The sequence below is a fragment of the Paroedura picta genome, chromosome 3 (genome assembly GCF_049243985.1).
Source record: "Paroedura picta isolate Pp20150507F chromosome 3, Ppicta_v3.0, whole genome shotgun sequence".
Taxonomy (NCBI): Eukaryota; Metazoa; Chordata; class Lepidosauria; order Squamata; family Gekkonidae; genus Paroedura; species Paroedura picta.
Window position 1 is genome coordinate 158,155,712 of NC_135371.1, and position 21,688 is coordinate 158,177,399.

General features: G+C 44.1%; 1 protein-coding gene across 11 annotated transcripts; it reads right to left on the reverse strand.

Moving 5' to 3' along the window:
* Nucleotides 1-155: 155 nt before the first annotated feature.
* On the reverse strand, nt 156-13,109 carry HIGD1C (HIG1 hypoxia inducible domain family member 1C). 11 transcript variants are annotated; one of them, XM_077328940.1, is made up of 8 exons: nt 13,001-13,049; nt 11,289-11,351; nt 8,200-8,282; nt 7,131-7,228; nt 6,908-6,974; nt 6,709-6,811; nt 1,441-1,575; nt 157-951 (listed from the first exon to the last, which is right to left on the reverse strand). In XM_077328940.1, the coding sequence occupies exons 6-8, from the start codon at nt 6,800-6,802 to the stop codon at nt 890-892; spliced, it is 291 nt and encodes a 96-aa protein (XP_077185055.1). In that variant the 5' UTR covers nt 6,803-6,811; nt 6,908-6,974; nt 7,131-7,228; nt 8,200-8,282; nt 11,289-11,351; nt 13,001-13,049; the 3' UTR covers nt 157-889. The 11 variants fall into 11 exon arrangements, with proteins under 11 accessions (XP_077185054.1, XP_077185055.1, XP_077185051.1 ...); XM_077328936.1 differs by having other exon boundaries at nt 7,131-7,231; XM_077328939.1 differs by lacking the exon at nt 11,289-11,351 and having other exon boundaries at nt 156-951; nt 6,899-6,974; nt 7,131-7,231; nt 13,001-13,087.
* Between the last annotated feature and the right edge of the window lie 8,579 nt (nt 13,110-21,688).

The window sequence follows — 21,688 nt, forward strand, 5'->3', positions numbered from 1 at the left end:
CATGGCATCCTCGTTTTAATTTTTTAAAAAAGAAACATCTGCCTCACATCTTAGGGACCACATCTCCGAGCATACCCCCCCCCCCCCCCAAGAGTGCTCTGCTCTGCTGATACCAACTTGCTGGTGGTCCCCGGCCCGAGAAGGGTGCCCAGCCTCGACCAGAGCCAGGGCCTTTTCAGCCCTGGCTCCGGCCCCGTGGGAAGGAGTTGCCAGCTGAGATCTGGGCCCTTTCAGAACAAAGTCCCGAAGGGCCTGTAAAACGGCACTCTTGCACTGAGCATATGATTGAGGCCAAGGATAAGCACTTACAGACACTGAACAGGCCCCTCTGCCACCTCCCTCTCTTCCCTAGCTAAGCCAGAGTGAAACTCTCTCTCATCTGTCCCCAGGTATTCGTGACAAAGCATGTTTTGTTGGGGTTTTGTTCTAATATTGTTTTAAATAGATTGTTTGAAATGCATGAAGTTTTATCTTGTATGAACTTTTAGCTGTTGTGAGCTACCCTGAGACATTCGCTAGAGAGAGGCAGCCTAGAAAATAATAATAATAATAATAATAATAATAATAATAATAATAATAATAATAATAATAATAATAATAATAATAATAATAATAATAGCAGCTGTGGCTCACCAGAACTGATTATTAGACTAGTTAGAACAATGGTCTGACTCAGTATGGTAGTTTCATGGCTTCACATCACAGTTAATATATTGATAACAGGCTCCTCAAAAGACTGAAATAAACCTGAATACGATCGTTTGGATTAAAACTCTTAAAGAGCTCCAAGGCTGGGTAGCACTCGGTCGGAGCTTACAGCATCTGTTTTTATTAAATCAGTAGTATGCCTGGAATGACTTGCTCTCCCTCTTTGTCTCTGTGATGGTGATCATTTTTTCGGCTTACTGCTGGTCGGGTTGACGTAATCTGTATACATAGAGTACAGCACACCTAACAAGAGAAAGGGGATACCTTTGTTAGCAATGGTTGCGTCGCTCAGCAGTTGCTGTTCTTAATGTATTTAGCATCACATTTTATACCTTAAAAGGTAAAAAAAAAAAAAGGTAAAGGTATCCCCTGTGCAAGCACCGAGTCATGTCTGACCCTTGGGGTGACGCTCTCTAGCGTTTTCATGGCAGACTCAATACGGGGTGGTTTGCCAGTGTCTTCCCCAGTGATTACCGTTTACCCCCCAGCAAGCAGGGTACTCATTTTACCGACCTCAAAAGGATGGAAGGCTGAGTCAACCCTGAGCCGGCTGCTGGGTTCAAACTCCCAGCCTCATGGGCAGAGCTTTCAGACTGCATGTCTGCTGCCTTACCACTCTGCGCCACAAGAGGCTCTTATTTTATACCTTAACATGGGCAAATGATGTTATGAGTTCATGGGGTTTTGTAGACCCATTTCTGGAAAATGTGCGGATCACGTCAACTTTCTTACCTATTGTGATTGCGCCTACGACAAAGCCTTGTGCTGCAACTCTCATGTGGATGAGGTGGACTGACAGTTTTTGGTTTCCTCTGTCCTTTATCTTATAAAGACCATAAGCCACTAGAGTCAGGCAGCCTGCTAGCCCTGTTAAAGAATTAAAGAGAAGGACAAAGTTATTGAATGCTGTGGAATAGCCCCTCTGCCTCTCAACAGATCCAGCTCAGAAGTTGTAATAGTCAACCTGTGGTCCTCCAGATGTTCATGGACTACAATTCCCATGAGCCCTTGCCAGCAAACGCTAGCAGGAACTCATGGGAATTGTAGTCCATGAACATCTGGAGGACCACAGGTTGACTACCCCTGAATAAAATGACACGTGGGCCCTCGTATCTTTTGTAGTTCACCTGCCTCCATACTGGATACATTCTAGTAAATACTTCAGTGGGATTCTGCGTAGATGAACAGATGAAGCTGCCTTAAGGTCAACAGTGTCTTCTCTAACTCGTATCAGCTTTTCAGGGTTTCAGGCAGGACTCTTACACATCACCAGGTACTTGATACTTTTTTTTAAACAAAAGAGTTGTTGGGGATTGGACCTGAGACCTTTTTCATGCAAAGCTTCACAATTTCTGTTTGGGGAATGGCATCTCTCTTGGTCCCCAGTCCAGTCCCAAAGCAGGGCGACTGAAGAGAATATCTTCCTCTCCCCAGGATCCAAAAAATTTGTCATCCAACAAGAAAAGGAAACAAAAATGCTTTCCCTCTCCACAACATTACATGCGAACAAAGATCCCAGGGGATTCCACCCCATTGCAAAATAACGGATCAGGAAGGAATGTTTTCCCCAGAACACACTGTCTAGTGCAGGGGTGGCCAAACTGAGGCTCTCCAGATATCCATGGTCTACAGCAGTGGTCCCCAACCTTTTTATCACCGGGGACCACTCACCAGGGACCACTCAACGCCTTTTACTGAGGCCCGGTGGGGGGGGGGTAGTTTATTCCTCTACTCTCAACCACTGCCCTAACGCTCTCTGATCGCTATGGTAATGTTTAAACATCCCTTCAAAATAAGATACAGACACGCCACAACAATGAAGAGTGTTGTAAAGGGCTGGGGGGGATGAAGTAAAGGGCGGGGGGGGGAAGGCGTCCTTCAAGGCCCACCTCCAATTAGTTGAAGGACCACACGTGGTCCGCGGCCCACAGGTTGGGGATCGCTAGTCTACAGTTTACATACTCTCAGGGGCTCATGAGAACTGGACACAGAGCCACAATTTGTCCACCCCTGGCCTAGTGACTTTCTTTGCTGCTCGCTTCCGCCTTCTTAGTAGTTTGTGGCTCAGTTCATTTGCCACTGTCACTTAGCAGAACTTTGAAAAGTTCTCTGTTTTTAGCACACAGTGGACTGTATTTCATGGTCCTTGCACTGCAGAGAGGATTGGGTTAGACAGCCTAAGAGTCTTTTCCAGTTTTATTGTATGGGACAAATGAGAGCTCTAACTACTTCCCAGTTTGTCTTGGAGATATTCAGACAAGGAGACTCACAGGGAGTTCACTTCTGAGGTACTGAATGTGTGAGAATAAATCTACCAGGGGCCCAATCCCAGTTGTTACCTAAAGAAACACATGGTAGTCGGTGACCACATTTTTCATGGAATTCAGTTTTGACAGCTGCATTTATGTTAAGCTGATTTAATATGTGGGACAAGTTTAGAATTTTTCTTACACAATGTTACATGATGCAGAAGATGGCCACAGTCTGTCAGCTTCGTTAAATGCCGAAATTGCCTTGATTATGACTGTTTACCTAATAGAAGTTTTGTAATATGCCAAATTTTCTGTTTATCCTGGATCCATTATTACTTGTTTTTTTTTTAATTGGATCTGTTTTAAATCAGATTTTGTTACTAAACACCATCTCATTTATTTCAATAGGATAACAGCTCATTTAGTTTCCTGAGATAACCGCTATTATCTTATTAAATATTATTTAATATTATTAAATATTTCATTTGGGGACGAGCAGATTTCTATTCTGCGCCGCATTTCACTCTTTGTTGAACCATGAGAATTTCTCAAATTAATTCAGGAATTTGGTCATGTCCAGTTTGACATAGCTTTCAATTGGTTCAGTTTAATATGCGTATTTTCCCTGTGTTACGTTAACGACGTTCATGAGTGCCTTGATAAAACACGACAAAAGAGCAAGCTGCATGTGGACCATACATATAACTTCATCAAGAGTTTTGTTCAGCCTTCTACTGAGGTCTTCAGCTTTTCCTGTACACTTGGTAAAACACAACACAGAAAAGAAATCTGGATACAGTTATATGTACGATCACATTTTTTTGTAGGATTGGAGTTTAGTTTTTTAGTACACATCAGTATTTGAAAGACAAAAAGGAAATAAATGGATGGAAGAGAATGCTATGACAATTGTTGTATATGTAGCTGTTTGAACAAAATTCAGAAAAGGGGGCGGGGAGTGATGGAGAAGTCCTAGTGCCCCAGCTCCATCTTGGAGAGAACGAAATTTATTTTCAAACTATCCACAAAGAAATTCGAATTAGATACATTCAGGTGGGTAGCTGCATTTGTCTGAAGTGGCAGAACAAAGTTTGAGCGGCGCTTCAAGGTGCTGCTGGACTCCCGATAAATTCAAGTGAGCAGAACGTTAGAAGAACCCCCAACTTAACTTCCCAGAGCCGTTCACTGTAACTTTAACGACACACCGGATCCAGATTTGTTTGCTTATTTTGTTAAGACGTGACATCCAGATGTGTCAAGCTCTTTCTTGTCGAGTGGCTTGCTCTCAGAAGATTAGTTAGGTGATGTAAATTGCGTTTTTTGTTTCTTCTGTGTTTCTGAGACACAAATTCAGCACAATGACGTTTCTTTTTTATCTTTGGACTACAAACGTGGTCGGAGAAGGCGAGCGCTTTCATTGCAGCCAGCTTAATTGGCAACAGTGCATACCAATTAGCCTTTGTTCATGGGCATTGCATGTACAAAATCACTTTAAATTCAGGGAAGGGCTCTGTTCTGAGACACTTCTGCCTGAGCTGATAAATGGGAAGGAAGAGTAATGAAGGTTGATTGGTGACAGCCTTCAAGGCTTCTGCTTTCCTCCCGCCATGTGGGCAAAATCTTAAAAAGAAAACTCTAATAGTCAACACATTGTTGACGTGTCTTTTGAACTGTAGTGATTTTATTTTTTAAAGGATGGATATGGAAACCAGACCTATCACATTGTTTGCCTGTTGGTTAGGGCTGGGACAGCCAGCTTCTGCACCTGCAGGGCCACCCTGATCTCCAGTCATATTTTAAGATCTGGAAATCCAACCCCCCGCCCGTGAATGATCAAGCTCTATAGTAAATCTAGTCGCAGCAGCAATAAAGGGTTACAGTTCACACGGAGGATTTACCAGCTTTCCGCAGGGCCTGCAAGACGGAGCTCTTCCGCCGGGTTTTTGGTTGAGGCCGGGGTCAGCGAATGAGTGCCAACATTCCCCCCCCCCCAGACCTAGCATCTCCTCCCCACCCTCCCTGCCGCTCTGATAGCAGGGAAGGGAATAATAAGTTCCGCCATGTTGGGATTGTTTTAAAGTCTTTTAATGGATATTTTAATGGGGATAGGACTGCTGTGACCCGCCACGAGCCTACGGGGAGTGTCGGGATATAAATCCAATTAATAATAATAATAATAATAATAATAATAATAATAATAATGGTTCTTGGTTGACACTGGATCATCTGGGGGGAGGGGGAGTTATTGCCAGTTAAGATAAAAATTAACATTGTTCCTTTGACTTCTAAATTCATACAGAATATTTATAAAGGGGGAACCCCTCATATGAAATAAGCACATCATTTACTTAAAAGCAAAACTGTGAGCAAGTGCTGAAAACTTGACAGGGCCAATGGGGGCCAGATAAAGCCACTAAGACCGTTTACACACTGGGAACTTCACTGCCCCAGCTCCCATGCAGGAGCACAAACTGGGGGTGGATGAGGTGCACCAGGCCAAATGCTCCCCCATGGGGGTGCAGGAAGAGGCAGGGCAACCTGCTACGAATAAAACTCCAGCCTGCAGCCCAGCATGAAACCTCCAGTGCATAAACGGTCTAAGAGAGCTTTTAAAAAGGAGAAGACAAACTTCTGGCAGAACAATCCATCAGTGGCTATGAGCTATGGATGTAAATCAGTTGCTGGGGAGCAGCAGTGGAAGAAGCCAATTGCTTTTTTACTCCACTTGGGGGCTTCTAGTCGGTTGCTGTTGATAACAGGATGCTGGACTAAATTGACTTTACGTGTGATCCAGTCAAGCTCTTGGCTTAGAGGCTCCATCTGCCCACAGGCCAGAATATGAACCATCTAGCTGTGGAAAACTTGGTGGTGGAAAAGCGGCATCATGTCACAGATGATTTATGACAAACTCATAGGGTTTTCAAGGCAAGAGAAGAACAGACAGTGCCTGGCTCTGTGTAGCAACCCTGGACTTCCTTGGTAATTTCCCATTCAAGGACCAGGGTCAACTCTACTTATATTTCAGGATCTAACAAGATCAGGCTATCTTGTGCAGGGCTGGAATATAAACCAATGAAGCTCATCTAAGAAACTCTTCTTATTTACTTATTTAAGGCATTTATAAGTGCAGATGCAAGTATGGTTGCCATTTTACAATGAGAGGGCCCAACAAAAGTCTGAAAGCAGAGAGGAAGATATAGCCGCTAACTCTTGATAGCTTTAAAAGAAGGTGCCCATGGGTGAAAAAAACACTGTCACCACAGAGCCATGTGGTTACAGCTACTACATGCCTTATTTAAACTGCAGGAATTTAATTGGATATCTAGTACTGCTTCATCAGGGGAATAGAAGACATGACTGAGACTTTACAATGTTTTGCTAACATGGAACAACAGGACAAAAGCTCTCAATAGAAGAAAAATAAGTAATCAATCATGTTTCTAAAAGCAGGCTACTTCTAAGAAAGGGAATCAAGGGAATTGGCCCTGAGCAAGAAGGCAATGCTTGTGAATATGCATGTGGATACATGTGAGAGTTCTTCTGGGATAATTAATGTTTTTTTTTTTAACCTGCATCACCCTGCCCCAGAAAAGCAGACTGTTGGGTACACTTGACACAGCAGAATTGAAGCGAACGCCCCTGTGTTATCCTTGGACATAATATGGCCTCAGATGCTGCCAGCAGCCCAAAGCGTGGTTATCACTTGAACCAGGCTACGACTTCTTGAATGTTTAAGGATTCAACTCACCGATGGGAACAAAGGGAGCTTCCCGGGCTTTTCTAACTAGTTTAGATGGTTGACTGTCATCTTCTCCTGAAGACCACTCCTCATCAGAAGACATTTCTTACGTCTGAAAGTAAGAAGGAAAACCAACAACTGTTGATTTAAGCCTGGGGGTGCAGACAACGAACCACATATTTTGGCAAAGATGTGGTACCTTTTATACCTTCTATGCACCCAACCAATGCTGGTGCAGATTTTGTTAGATGCCTGTTCCCAATCAAAGGATCTTCCTGCAAGCAGAAGAAAAAGTGGTTTTGGATACAGTACAGAATGAATGGGCAAGAATGCAACAAGAAAGTGAAATCATAAGCAATTTGGAGTTAACTTTGAATGAATGGCCACATGACCAGTCATGTATACAAGAAATAGGAAACCGTTTTATTTACCTTAAAAATTGTATCTCCAACCACAGTATGTTTTATCAGATCCACAGTCTGGGTACACTTTACACCCAAATCTGTCTGTAGTTTTGTTTTATGGAAACCTGCTGATTGACACAGACAAGCAAACAGACAAATCATAAAAATAACAACTTCATATTTTCTAATGTTTGTTTCACGTATGCTGTTTTAACTCGCCCACCAACAGGTTTATGTACTGTTTCTGTGTACTTTTGCTGGGTCCTCATGGAAGGCATTCCATGGCTTTTGATTTCATATTGTCTCATGCATATTTTGTGGCTGGTATCCAATACAATCTGCATGCAGAGCAGACCTTGTGAAGCAGAAAAATTTGCTTCCCCATCCCACCGCAACCAAGCCCCATGAAATTTTAAGCAGTTGGGGGAATCAGGCTGCGGTGGGAAGAGGAATCAATGCAAATCATCCCCTCTCCTCTTCCAAACAGAGAAATGCCCCTAAGTCTTCGGAACCAACTAGTTGCATACAAGTCAATATAACCATTAAAAGTATGGCTTGCGTCTGTGGATGAAATTAATGCTTAATCTCTGGATACTCCAACCTAATGCTCTGCTGTTAGATAGCACAGCTTACATGCCACTTATGGTTGTTCTTAAGTCTGAATTCAATTGGATTTGGTTCCCTGTCAGCTGTTTATGCTTTCTCTGGAAGATTCAAGAGCATGTTATTCTTGAAAGCTTATATATCCATGGGTTAAATTTCCAAAACCAAAATACATCAGATTCCTAAGAATTTGTTCTTATTTCTCCAGATCTTCTGACTTCCTTTAAAGTTGTTTCAATCTTCCCCTATCATCCAAGACCAAGGAAACATGGTGAAATCTACACAACACTTCTCTATATAACATTTCTATAGCCCTCCTGTAATTAAAACAATAATTGCATTTGGTATATCGACATCCGATTCAAACAAGACTTGGTCCAATTGGGTGTTTTGCCTTCCTTATTTTTAATTAATATGATGATGTCAGACTTTTTACTTGAGATACAACTTTCATTCCTGGGATTAAAGTGAAAAAGTAAAATTGTTGGATTACCTTTGTTGTTCAAGCGTTAGTCACCCATCAGCTCTGTGGTCTGGACTCAGGGGGAGATGATTTTGTTTGGCAGGCTGAAACTGCTGCCCATAATGAGAGACAAATATAATTATAAATCCTTTGAAGACAATCTATGATAAAAGTCTAGTGTGTTTCTTCCCACAGATTCCAGAAGCTTGGTTCATTTTTCTTAAAAGCAGCCAGAAGGGCAGAAAATATCTAATGTAACAGATTTAAAGAGAAGTGATCTTTATGTAGCAGATAAAATTTAGCAATGCCTCAGGTGATTTCTGTCTGAAAGAGGAAAAAAGTTTTTTTCCCCCCCCAAAAAATCTCAAGCTTCTAGATTTTATTTGACCAGTTTAGCACTGAAACAAGATGTAAAGTTTTAACATTACGTAAAATGTTTTGATTCAAAGGGGTAGCCGTATTGGTCTGAAGTAGCACAATAGAATTAGAGTCCAGTAGCACCTTTAAGACCAACAAAGATTTCGAGTGCAAGCACTCCTTGTCAGACTAAGAATACCTTACATGACTGTGGGAATATATAATAAAAATTAATTCTGTTACATTAGTAAACTGTGTCACACATCCAAATACAGCCAGTGATAATTCTTTGCCAGAACAGCCAATCAATCCCCTTGAAATTCAGTTGTTATTCACACAAACATGGGAGAAATAAAACTTTCTGTGGAAGTGATCAAAGCGTTTGACACAGTCAATCATGAGCTCCTAGCTAACTACCTTGCCGACGCTGGGATACGGGGGACAGCCCCCTCAAATGGCTGATCTTCCTCCAGGGTCGCGGACAGAGGGTAGCAATAGGAGAGTATCTAGCTGTCACCAGCTCACATGTGGAGTCCCACAAGGAGCAGTCCTCTCTCCTATCCTATTTATCTTCATGCGCCCTCTTGGGCTGGGTTGCCACCAATATACAGATGAAGCCCAGATCTTCCTCCTGATGGATGACTGCCCTGACTCTCCCCCAGAATCTTTAGCCAGATGCCTGGAAGCAGTGACAAAATGGATCAAGCAGAGTCGTCTGAAGCTCAACCCTGCAAAGGCGGAGGTTGGGTAGGAAGGGACCATGGGAGGAAACGCGCCTGCCCACCCTGGACGGTGTGCAGCTCCTAGTGACTCACTCTGCCAGGAACCTGGGCATGATCCTGGATGCTTCCGTTACAATGGAAGCCCAGGTCACAAAGGTAGCACGGGTGGCATTTTTCCACCTCCGTCAAGCCAAACTACTAGTGCCCTACCTGGAACCAGAGCACCTAGCCACAGTGATCCATGCGATGGTCACCTCTAGACTGGACTTCTGCAACTCGCTGTACGCAGGCCTACCCTTATCCTTGATCCGGAAACTTCAACTGGTGTAGAACGCCAGTTCTGCACCTCAACTGCACTACAACTGGTTCAGAATACCACGGCCAGGATTCTAAGACATCATGGAGATCTCATATCCGGCCAGTACTCCAAGAACTCAGTTGGCTCGCAGTTGAATTCCAGATTAAGCTCAAGGTTTTGGTAATCACCTTTAAGGCCATTCGCAGTCTGGGCCCAGTGTATCTGAGAGACTGCCTCCCTGCCTATACCCCCAAAAGAGCGCTACGCTCTGCCACTTCCAACTGGCTGTGGATCCAGGCCCTAAAGAGGTACGTCGGACCTCAACAAAGGCCAGGTCCTTTTCAATCCTGGCCCCCACCTGGTGGAATGAGCTCCCCAAAGAGATCAGGGCCCTGCCAGAACTTCCACAATTCTGCAGGGCCTGCAAAAGGAAGCTCTTCCACCAGGCATTTGGTGAGGCCGACTGACCTGTAACATCTACAGGTGTCCCCCTCCCCCCCCCGGACTGAGGGACCGAACCTACAGAGGGAGTGTGAAAGTTATTGTTAAAATACTGTTCTAGTTGGTATGTTATTGTTATCGTTATATTGATTTTGAGAGTGTTCTATGTAAATGTTTCAGAATGTTTTATGTAAACCGCCCAGAGCTGTAGGGAAGGGAGGTATAAAAATCGAAATAAATAAAAACAAACAAACAAACGGTATACGGATGAACCTGCTAGCACAAACCAAACTATGAGATTTATAAGATGCACAATTGTCAGGGGGATAGAATATATTGCCAACAAGGCTCCTGGAAAGAGCTGTTTAACAACAAAGAGCGGCTTAACAAAACAATATTTTGCAGGTTTTTCCTTGGGAGATGTATATCTAGGTTGACATAATGGAAGGTGTGTGTGGAAGCTATTGAAATGCTTATTCTAATATGTATCAAAGCAAGTTAAATGGCTTCCTGTACTCTGAATCTTACAGGAAAATTGAATTCTCTATTCAGGGGTTTTGTTTTAAAATTCTCTAATGCAGCCTACTAACCAGTAGGATTTGATTAATTCCATCTCAAAAGCTATGTTCAGTGATAGAACTCGACCCCAGGACATCAAACATATCATTTATTGGTTTATACCTCATCTTCCTGCCCAACGGAGACCTAATGTGGCTTACATCATTCTCCTTTCCAGCATTTTATCCACTCAGCAACCCTATAAGTTAGGTTAGACTTATGGTGTTTTCCTACATTAATGTCCTACTGAGAGCCTGTAGTGGTTAAGAGGGGCAGCCTCTAACCTGGATAACCAGGTTAGATTCCCCACTCCTTCATATGCAGCCAACTGGGTGATGTTGGGCCAGTCACAGTTCTCAGAGTTCCCTCTGTCTGCTGTGGGGAGAGGAAGGGTAAGCAGTTGTAAGACACTTTGAGACTCCTTCGGGTAGTAAAAAGCAGGGTACAAAAAGCAGCTCTCCTATCTATCCCTTTTCAATGCACTTTAGACACCATTGCAATTGGATTTTTTCATTTCATACAGTAAAACCAGTTGCAAAGTGCATTGTTCAACATGTGGGAAAGTGCCCTGAGAGTAGGTAACTGGCCCAAGGTCACTCAAGGAGTTTGCCTGGCAAAGTGCATTTCCCAGATCTTAGTTCAACCCTCCAAACACTATAGAATCATAGAGTTGGAAGGGGCCATACAGGCCATCTAGTCCAACCCCCTATACCACACTGGGAACAAATAATGTTAATCCTCACATTTCTGTTGCATCCTTGTGTTGCGCTTAAGACTGACCAAGGAGTAGGTCAGGGCAGTCCTTTCTAGAGGAAGGAAGACTATGCATATATGAGCCCAAGTGCTGGCCCCCATTAGTATCCCTTACACACAGCTACTTGTGTGTAACAAGCTTCTGCACTGTCTAACAAGTTCACCTTGGGCTTTCTTTTTAGCATATTCAAAGCATCTCCGCATGGGAACTTCCAGACAGCTCTTGGAAACATGCAATGAAACATGAGCATTGCCTGTAAATAATAGGGCATCATCCCTCCTAAAAGGTAAAGGTATCCCCTGTGCAAGCACCAGGTCATGCCTGACCCTTGGGGTGATGCCCTCTAGCGTTTTCATGGCAGACTCAATACAGGGTGGTTTGCCAGTGCCTTCCCCAGTCATTACCGTTTACCCCCCAGCAAGCTGGGTACTCATTTTACAGGACTCCTACAGAAGAGGATTTAGCAGAGGAAACTTAGGTCACAACACAGCAGGTAGACGTTTCAGCTGCTAAAATTTCCTTTTCTTATTCAACTATTTTAAAAAACAGAGCCCTGGCCTTCTATCGCATCGTCAGTGGATGAGCTGCGCACCAGCCATAACCAAACTGTTTCTCAGGTGTCCTAGGAACAGAAGGGGAGGGGGAGCAATTTGTATAGGCAATGAATAGTTCCTGAAATTTTTTTAAAGATCCTTTGGGACTGGGGTAAGTCATTTCCACTGTGAGAAAGTTACACTTTAAGGGTGTTTCTTATCTCCACTCTCAAATTTGTGGAGCCAGCAAGATTGGGAAGGGGCCAGGACAGAGCATCTGTTTGGCATGCAGAAAGTCCCAGGTTCAATCCCCAGCATTTCCAAGTAGAAGTAATTTCTTTTATTTCCTCTCTCTAGCACCGCCTTCCCTTCCATCCCTGAGCCCTTTAAGGGCTAAACCCCTAGTGCAGGGGTAGTCAAACTGCGTCCCTCCAGATGTCCATGGACTACAATTCCCATGAGCCCATCAGGCTCATGGGAATTGTAGTGCATGGACATCTGGAGGGACACAGTTTGACTTCCCCCACCCTAGTGTCTCTGCTAGCCCTCTGGGGATACCAGCCTCCAGGAAGGATCTGGAGATCCCCCAGAATTATAGCTAAGGTTGCCAGCTCTGGGTTGGGAAATACCTGGAGATTTTGGGGGTGGAGCCAGGAGTGCCTAGTTTGGGGTTGGGAAGGACCTCAGTGGGGTATAATACTGTGAAGTCCACCCTCCAAAGCAGACATTTTCTCCAGGGAAGCTGATCTCTTTAATCTGGAGATGAGCTATAATTCCAGGGGAGCCCCAAGTCCCACTTGGGGACTGGCATCCCTCATTAGTGGACTTCCTAACCTCGATCTGGCAACTCTACCCCCCACCCCCCAATGGCTAGTGGGAACTTGGCAACCCTACTCCCTGACCCTAACTCTCAGTTATATTGTTATCCTGCCTTTCAAGCCAGGAAGCTTGGGGTAGCACGCATGAGTCTCCCCTTTATCCTCACAACAGCCCTGCGAGGTGTCACCAAGGAAGCTTTATGACAGAGTGCTGATTCGAACTAGCCTGCCGCTTTAACGCTGCCTCACCCCCCAACATTTCCCCCCATAAAGATCAAGTCCCACTCAACCCTAGAGGCGGTGCCTCCCCACCCCTTATTTTCCCATCATGCCCCGCTTCCCTCTCCGACCTGTCAGTAGAAGCTAAATTAATCTAGAGGAACAGCGTACGGCCAGGCGCGCTCCCCTCCTCCCCCCTCTGTTACGTCACGCTCGAGTGACCAATGGGGAAGAAGCTACTTTGAAGTTGGGTCGCGCGAGGGAACAGAGACCCGGATGTTACAAAGCGGTTTATCTCCCCCGCTCAGCTTCCCGTCGCCATGTTTTTGACAGTTGGGCAAAGAAAACGCGGGAAGCGTTTCGAGGCGGTTTTCCCGCCTTTGGTTTATGACGACACGCATTCCTTCGGCTTCTCGGGAATGGCAAGAATCAGTAGTTTTCTTCAGATTTTGGCGCTGCAGCAGGGTGGGGCATTGAGCGAGCCACCTGAATGTTATGGAGGGAAATGTTTTATTTTTCTGACTCAGTAGAGAAGCGCAGGAGCTGTTGCCAGATTCCCTCCCCCCGCGCCTTACTCTAGCCATGAGAAATTTGGCTGCTGCAACGTTGGTGGATCACCTAAGCTTGTTCCCGACGTTTTGCTGTTAAAGTGCCTGTCAAAGAAAAAGAGAATATGACAATTTTAGAGACATTAGAATGGGAGGGGAATTTTCCGACTTCAATTTTAAAAATTAGCACTGAACGTCTTGCCTGAATTGGAGGTGGGGACCTGTAGAATCAGAAATAGGTAGTGCAAGCTATTCACAAAAGCCAGCAAGGAGATGCTTGTGCATTTAAAAAATAAAAAATATATATTTGAAATAGTAAAGCCTTTGGAAGTTCTGGTTGAAGTACAGATTTCTGGTAAAGTCTTTGAGGAAAACATTTGTAGGCTTCACAACTGCATAGGATGAAGTATTTTACCATTGGTATTCATTGATAAAACAGCATCTGACCTTACCAAGCTATTTGCCTAACAAATAAATGGCCATCTAGCAGCCATATTCTTATTTTGAATAATAGTGGATATTCTAATTTTGATTCCTCTTGATAGCTAGCTTTTAGGTGTAGGGGAATAGCCCTTGTTCCTAGTTCCTCTAGGTCAGGGGAGGGCAGAATTCACATTTCTGGGAACTAATTAGTTTTTCACCAGTCATAAAATGTCAGCTTCCTGAGTGAAGCCAGTCACAAGAATTGCACAAAGATTACAGCAGGTACAGAAATTTTTTACCCTCCTGTTTTCCCAGAGCAAACAACCACCGTGCAGGGGAGAAATTCACAGTTGCCATAACATTTTCTCTAGAAGACGGAAATAAGAGTTTGAGACACAGGCAGAGAGTCAATAGAATTCACTTTTTCCATCCAGAATGTGTGCACACCATGATGGAGGATGATAGATGAATAGGAAAGAGTGTTGGTATTGCTGGTATCATCCAGAGCAAAGGTGAGGGCCATTTCGCACGGCTTAAAAATAGCACAATGGTTGCTAATTGAAAACGCTACTAATTTGGCATAACCCACGACGTCGTAGACAATCTGCAACACTCCTGAAACCGATCAGCAAAAAGCGCTTCGTTTTAGCGCTTTCAGGGGAATCCCAAAAAGTGGATTCACCCTCCGGAAAGCGATACACTCCTGCAACAAATCTGCAACAATAGCGATAAAGACCTGTGCGTTAACATTGTTGCGGTTTCTTCAAAGTCCCTCCTCCTGAGCCTGTCCTCCAAACTTCCGGCGAAGCGATTGCCATTTTTTTTTCCCCGAGCGAGTGGAGATCAACGCACCGGCGAGCCTCCGTTTAGCCAGTGAGGCTTCCCAGGCTGCAGTCCCTCCTCAGAGCTGTTTAGTCACTAAGCACAAGAAGCCCGCAGAAGCCCGTTTGCTGATGTATTTTCCCTTTATTTTTCACACTGTTTCGGCTGAAAATCGCGCCCGTGAGGGGGGGGAGGGGGATTTTTTTTTCCCACTCGGAGGCAGCGTGGCCACGATCAAATGACAGCTCAAACAGAGGCTTCCCCGGCTTCAGTCCCTCCCCTTCAGTCACTAAGCACACACATTTCACACATTCCATTCAGCCGAAAATCGGGCCTGTGAGAGGGGGGGGAATTTTTTTTTTTTCACTCGGAGCCAGCGTGTTAACGATCAAACGACAGCTCAAACACCCCAGGCAGCTGGATGGGTCTCTCCATTGCAACGAATCTACCCAGATTCGTTACAATGGGTGTTTTTTTTTTTTTTTTTAAAAGCTTTCTTAAAGGGAAAGGGGCTGTTTGGGAGCATGCTAACGGCTGCCCATTGGCTGCTTGACGGCCAGGGGCGGGACGAGCTTGGCAATAGCGCTTCCTTTCTAGCGATTTCTGCCGAGACCGGAAGCCTGTGGGAAACGCTAAAAAACGCAACTGATTCCACTACAAAGCCAGGTATGCAAAACAACGAATTCCACTATTTTAAATGGCGATTTTTCATTCAGTGACCAATTTGCAACAAAGATCCCCGTGCGAAATGGCCCTGAATCTACCATCTCATGAAAGAAAAGGAAGAGAGAAGCTGCTGCAGTGGCTCTAAAGGGAAGGGTTAAAAAAGTGATTATATCAGCACTAAAGGGCGGGCAGAGTGCTACTTTTTAATTGCTCTCAAAATGATTGGTCACTCCCACATCTACTCTAGGACACAGCAAGGGAAATATGAGCTCACACTTTATTGATCATAGTCATTCCATTAATGTTTAAGACTGGATTTGTTGCCAGAGCTGCAACAACCATGTCTAATATTTCCAGTTTTAATGAGTAATATAGGTAGAAGTGACAGTTTGATGTTCAGTTCAGATGGAGCAGATGTTGAATTCATATTGAACAATTTCTAATAGTTCCAGTTTTAATGAATAATATAGGTAGAACTGACAGTCTGGTGTTGAAATCAGATGAAATTAATATTTCTTAGTGAACAATTATAGGTGCAGCCTCCGGGCACCTGCTGGTTAGTGTATTTGGTTTTCCCACTTGCTTAAGTTTGACACTTCTAGCTTAAAGGCAGAAAGACATTTCGTAGTTAGCTCATTATATCTGTCCTGGGCAATGGTCCATCTCTTTTTCAGCTGAGGTTTTGAAGCCTCAGTTCTTAAAGCTAGTGGTAGTCTAGACTAGACTTCTGCAACTCGCTCTACGCAGGCCTACCCTTATCCTTGATCCGGAAACTACAACTGGTGCAGAATGCTGCAGCCAGGATCCTCAACATCATGGAGATCCCACATCTGTCCGATACTCCAACAACTCGGCTGGCTCCCAACTGAATTCTGGATTAAGATTAAGGTTTTGGTAACCACCTTTAAGGCCATACGCGGTTTGGGCCTGGTTTACTTGAGAGACCCGCCTCCCTGCCTATACCCCCAAAAGAGCCTTGCGCTCCACCACCTCCAACTGGCTGCGGATCCCTAACCCCAGAGAAGCACGGTGGACCTCAATAAGGGCCAGAGCCTTTTCGGTCCTGGCCCACACCTGGTGGAACGAGCTCCCTGAAGAGATCAGAGCCCTGCCCGAACTCCCACAGTTCCGCAGGGCCTGCAAAAGGGAGCTCTTCCACCAGGCATTTGCTTCAGGCCGACCGACTGAGAACATCTGCTGGGGCCCCCGCCCTAACATGACTGAACAAATTTGATCTCCCCAGTGTTATTTATGTTGTGTTATAAATTGTTACTTGATTATTATGATGTATTGAAACTGTATGTTCTAGATTACATTATTATAATTGTTTATTTATTTATTTATTTAGATTTCTATACCGCCCATTTCTTTGCAGCTCTGGGCGGTTTAGATTGAACATTATATAATACAAATTACATGGAACGATATATAGTAACAACAGTATGTAACATCAACTTTCAAATAAGGCATCAAAACATTGCAAAAACACATTATAATATAAATAACAATTAACAGTAACATTGGGGGTTGGTTCTTTCAGTCATGGGTTGGTTCTTTCAGTCTGGGGGTTCAGCAGCTGTTCTACATCTATGTTCCATGTAAACTGCCTAGAACTGTAAAGAATGGGCGGTATAAAAATCCAAATAAAATAAAGAAATATTTCCCGTACTCATTACTTTCTTGAAATAAAACTGCACCTCCAGTACTATCCCCTACTATTGTTCCTCTTGGTTTCCTACAGCTTTTACTAGCATTTTGAGCACATGTAGCCTCATTAGACAGTAAAATGAAAAAGAAGACGAGCTTGCTGGTTCTCCAGTGACCATCAGGTCCCCATCCCACCATTGTATTCAGCAATATACCATACTAGAGGTTGCACTCAGAAATACAATGGGCATTAGCGCATACACCTGCACTATGGCCTTTGTGGTTGCTGGCCCTTGCATGCTGTAGTGGTTAAAGAGTGACAGACTCTAACCTCCAGAGCTGGGTTTGTGTCCCTACTCCTCTGTGTGCAACCAGCTGGGTTGCCAACTTCCAGGTGGGGGCCTGGAGATATTTAGGAATTACAACTGATTTCCAGACATCAGTTGCCTGGAAAAAAACAGCTGCTTTGGAGGGCAACCGTCCCCCCCCCCTCGGGTGGTAGGAAGGCCTTGGAGTGAAGCAGCCTAGCTACAGGGGCTGGGCCGCCAAGGTCAGTGCTGCACCTCTTGCACTGTGGGGCTCAACAAGAGGGCTTCGAGCGCAGGGGTTGGGCCACCAGGGCTGGCACTGCACCTGTGGAACATGGCCACCTCACCTGCCCCGCTCTCCTGTGGGCAAGAGGCCTCAGTCAGCCATGGAAGCTGGGCTATCAGAGCTGACACTGTGGCTGTAACACCATGGTACCAACATCCATAATATATAGAGGGAGAAAATTTCTTAGAGATACTTTTCTTTATATAATCCTACCTCCATCTTCTTTAACCACAACCATTTGGCACTACTTGTTTTCCTCCAGCTAAGTGAAGGGCTGGAGATGCATTTGTGCTCATGAGAAATGTGAACAGCAAATACTGTTCAAATTAAAAAATCCAGCTATTTATTTTCCTTAAATAGCCTTATATTTAAATTTTTGATTAATGGTCTTATAAGTAAAATCATAATCAGTCATTTTAAAAAGTAATTAAATGAACTACACTGAAGACAAAGAATATAACAGCAATGGTTGCCCTCATAAATAAGTATGCCTATAAGCCATATCCAAATATCACAGCTGAATGAACATTTATTAACTAAAATTAGTCATCTTAGTTTACTGTCAGAAGAATAAAAATGGCCAGAAGAGGGAGTAGTTGGAAAATTGTAATGGAACAGAACATTATGTGAGGTATAGCCTAGTATCTTCTGTGAATCATATTTTAATGCCATGTAATTGGAAAGCAGAGGAATTTGGTGTAATGTACAGAATACTTGCTCATTTCATGATTAGTTGGGTTGGTGTCATTGTCTCTCTTGAAATTCTACTCAAGGTGAGGCAATGCGGTAGGACACTGGCACATCACCATGATGCTTGCAAAACTAGAAGATGTCCTATATCCACCATTGAAAATATATTTAAAATACCCAACTCCAAGCAGTTAAAGGAGTATAGCAAACACACTAGAGCAGGGGTAGTCAAACTGCGGCCCTCCAGATGTCCATGGACTACAATTCCCATGAGCCCCTCCCAGCGAATGTTGGCAGGGGCTCATGGGAATTGTAGTCCATGGACATCTGGAGGGCCGCAGTTTGACTACCTCTGCACTAGAGACTGCACTCACCAATCATGGAGCAGCGACGTGCAGATGATGCTTCCATATATGGAAGCAATACTGACATGTTCCTGATGTCCCCCTGACCCCACCTACCCACAGATCCCACAGCTGGCAGCACAGAAAACACAGCATCCAGTTGTATAGGGAGGGCTGTGGCATGCCCAGTAAGAGCCCTGTTATTAACAGTGATGATTTGGAAGCTATACATTTGACTAGTGGACATGGCAGGAAGGAAGTATGGCCATTCCACCTATATCACCAAGATACCTCCAAAGCTCAGTTGGCTCCAAAGCTCAGTGGAAGCCCTTCAGCAAAGTGGAAGCCCTTCCTCTTCTAAGCAAGGGTCTAGGTCCCAAGAGGTAAATAATACTGTACCATGAAGCAGCTTTCGGACACTTGACACTGGGACACAACATTCCAAGAAGACATTTCCATCATTTCCCCCAGACACCCATTAGTTGAGTAATGAAAAGCACTCATGTGAGAAACAGGGAAGACCATGGATCTCAGCAAGGATGAGGGTGGGAATAAGGCCAAATCCATCTTTTGGTGAGCGACAAGCCAGTCAGCAGCAAGCTAGATGAATCAGGGTTAGAACCACACCAAACGCATTGCACACCTAACTAGCCACTCAGGAAAAAGAGGCAGCACGGGGCATTTGGACTCTTCCATTCTCAAAGCCAGCAATGTATGGTAGGATTGGGAAGACTATTATGGAAGACATGCATGTGATCCCTGGTTCCAGCCATGCTTGAGGCTAGCCAGAAGACAAACCTGAAAGGAATTTGAAGAGCAGCTGAAATATTTTACCATTGGAACCAATCACTAGGTATGGATCATGCTTGCTTGATTGGCAGCCACAAGCGTCAATCATTTTGGATGGCACCTTCTCATGTAGCCATCACTCCATTCATGAAGTTCATCTGAAAGGAGTTGCCAATTCTTTAGGTCTAGCTAGGCTCCTATGCCTTTGAAAGCTGCATTGACAAATCACAGGTGGAGTTATCATTATCGCTGCATGTCCACAGTAACAGCCAGATCTGGCAACAGTAGGGAAGAATGCCTCCAAAGTTATACCCCCACAAGGCCTAGTTGTTATCCTAAACATTTTACAGACTGACTTTGAAATTGCATCCTAAGATTGCCAAACTCAGCTTGGAAATTCCTGGAGATATTGGGGTGGTTCCTGGTAAGATGGACTTGAGGGAGGAGCTCAGGGGGAATGTGATACCATAGAGTCATTTCCTCCAGGCAAACCGATGTCCATAGTCCAGAGATCAGTTTCTGGGGAAACTCTAAGCCCTACCTGAAGGTTGGTAACTCTAATTCCTTAAATATTGGAATCAGGCAGTGTTCGCTGTTCAGTGTGTGAATAAATATGCTTCAAGTGAAGGCTGCCTCGAAATCATATAATCTGGATAAGCTGCTCACACATTATATTGACTACAGTCTAGCAGAAGCACTAGATTTGTGTGCAGTGGCACATTAGAGACCTACGTATCCAATGAAGGGAGCTTTGACTCTTACAAGCTTATACCTTCAAAATCTTATTACAGTATTTGCTGGCGTATAAAACTACTTTTTCCTCCTGAAAAACTTGCCTCCAAGTGGGGGGGGGGGGTCGTCCTATACGCCGGGTGCGCTTCAGTTGGGATAGATATAGCTGCCCATAGTGGTCCATAGTACTGTAATGTAATGTAACTAACTCTATATTTTGAGTGGAAATGTTGGGGGGTCGTCTTATACACCCAGTCGTCTTATATGCCGGCAAATACGGTAGTTTCTAAGGGGGTATTGGACTAAAATCCAGCTCATCTAATGCAGACCAACATGACTATTCTTAACAGCCTTGGTCAAGTCTTGCAAACCGAACATTCGTATAATCATTCACTTTAATAAAAAGCAAATATAGTTAAAAACATTGCCCATCACACTCCAATATTATATAGTGTATACCATTCACATGATAATTTCAAACTTCCCCTTCTTTGTCTCTTTTTAAGGTGAAATCCACCAGTTCCCTTAAGCAGCAGATTACTTGTTTACGATTATGTACAACAGAAATAATTCACAAGGAAGTGTATTCCTATTTTGTCCAGCAGATGTCACCAACCGGTCAAACACATTTTTTTAAAGAAACGGAACTCATTTTATTTACAGAAATGCATTACTCTGTGACGGACACTTTATATAATTCTCTCCTTGATCTAATTAGCTATGTAGTCACAATAAGGAAGGTTATGGATTTTTAGGCACCCTCTGGAAAGTTAAAGCTAAAATCTTGTGCACAGGGCTGGCTCTACAAGGAAGTCAACCTAGGCAGTCTCCTCACGTGTGCTGATGTGGTCCACAGTACAGCACTTCTGTTCCCCAGACCTCTTTAAAAACACTGCAGCAAGCAATATGTGTCCTGTACTGCTTCCCAAGCCCTTACAAGATTCTTACCTCTTGAAAGAGGTCAGTCACCATTTCGGTTGCTCTATGATTTTGTTGGACTTAGCAAAAACTTTAGCAGCTAACTGGGAGCAGTGATATGAAATGTATGTACAGTAAAATGTAGTCCTTGTCACCCACAGAGGGCCATTCTATGACTGTCATATCCATGGATTCACCAAAAGTCAGCCAAGCTTCACTGTGTTCATCCAGGCTAGGTTTGTTTGCACTTTCTATCTTTTTAAATACAGATAGCTTCATTTATACTTAGCCCACAAACAGAGAAGGGGTTTAACTCCACCCTTGGTCCCCATTTTACTTTCAGTCCTGCATCAATCCCTGGCTTGCCTTCTGCCTGGCAGGCTTCCCCCCAGTGGAGAGGTTTCCTCTGCCCCCCTCCCCCCAGTCTATTCCTCTCCTCCATTGTCTCCATAATGTCTTGTAGCCATAGGGTGGGTATAGGACATATATATGCATTTAGAAAAATTCCTGTGTCCTGAATTTACTACTACTACTACTGGTTTTTTCCCTCTGCTGTGTGTTAGTGCTAGTTAGTACTCTGCTGTGTGTTAGTATGTGTTAATACTCTGAAATCATTTATGTTGCATTAGTGGCCTGCAGTCAGTTA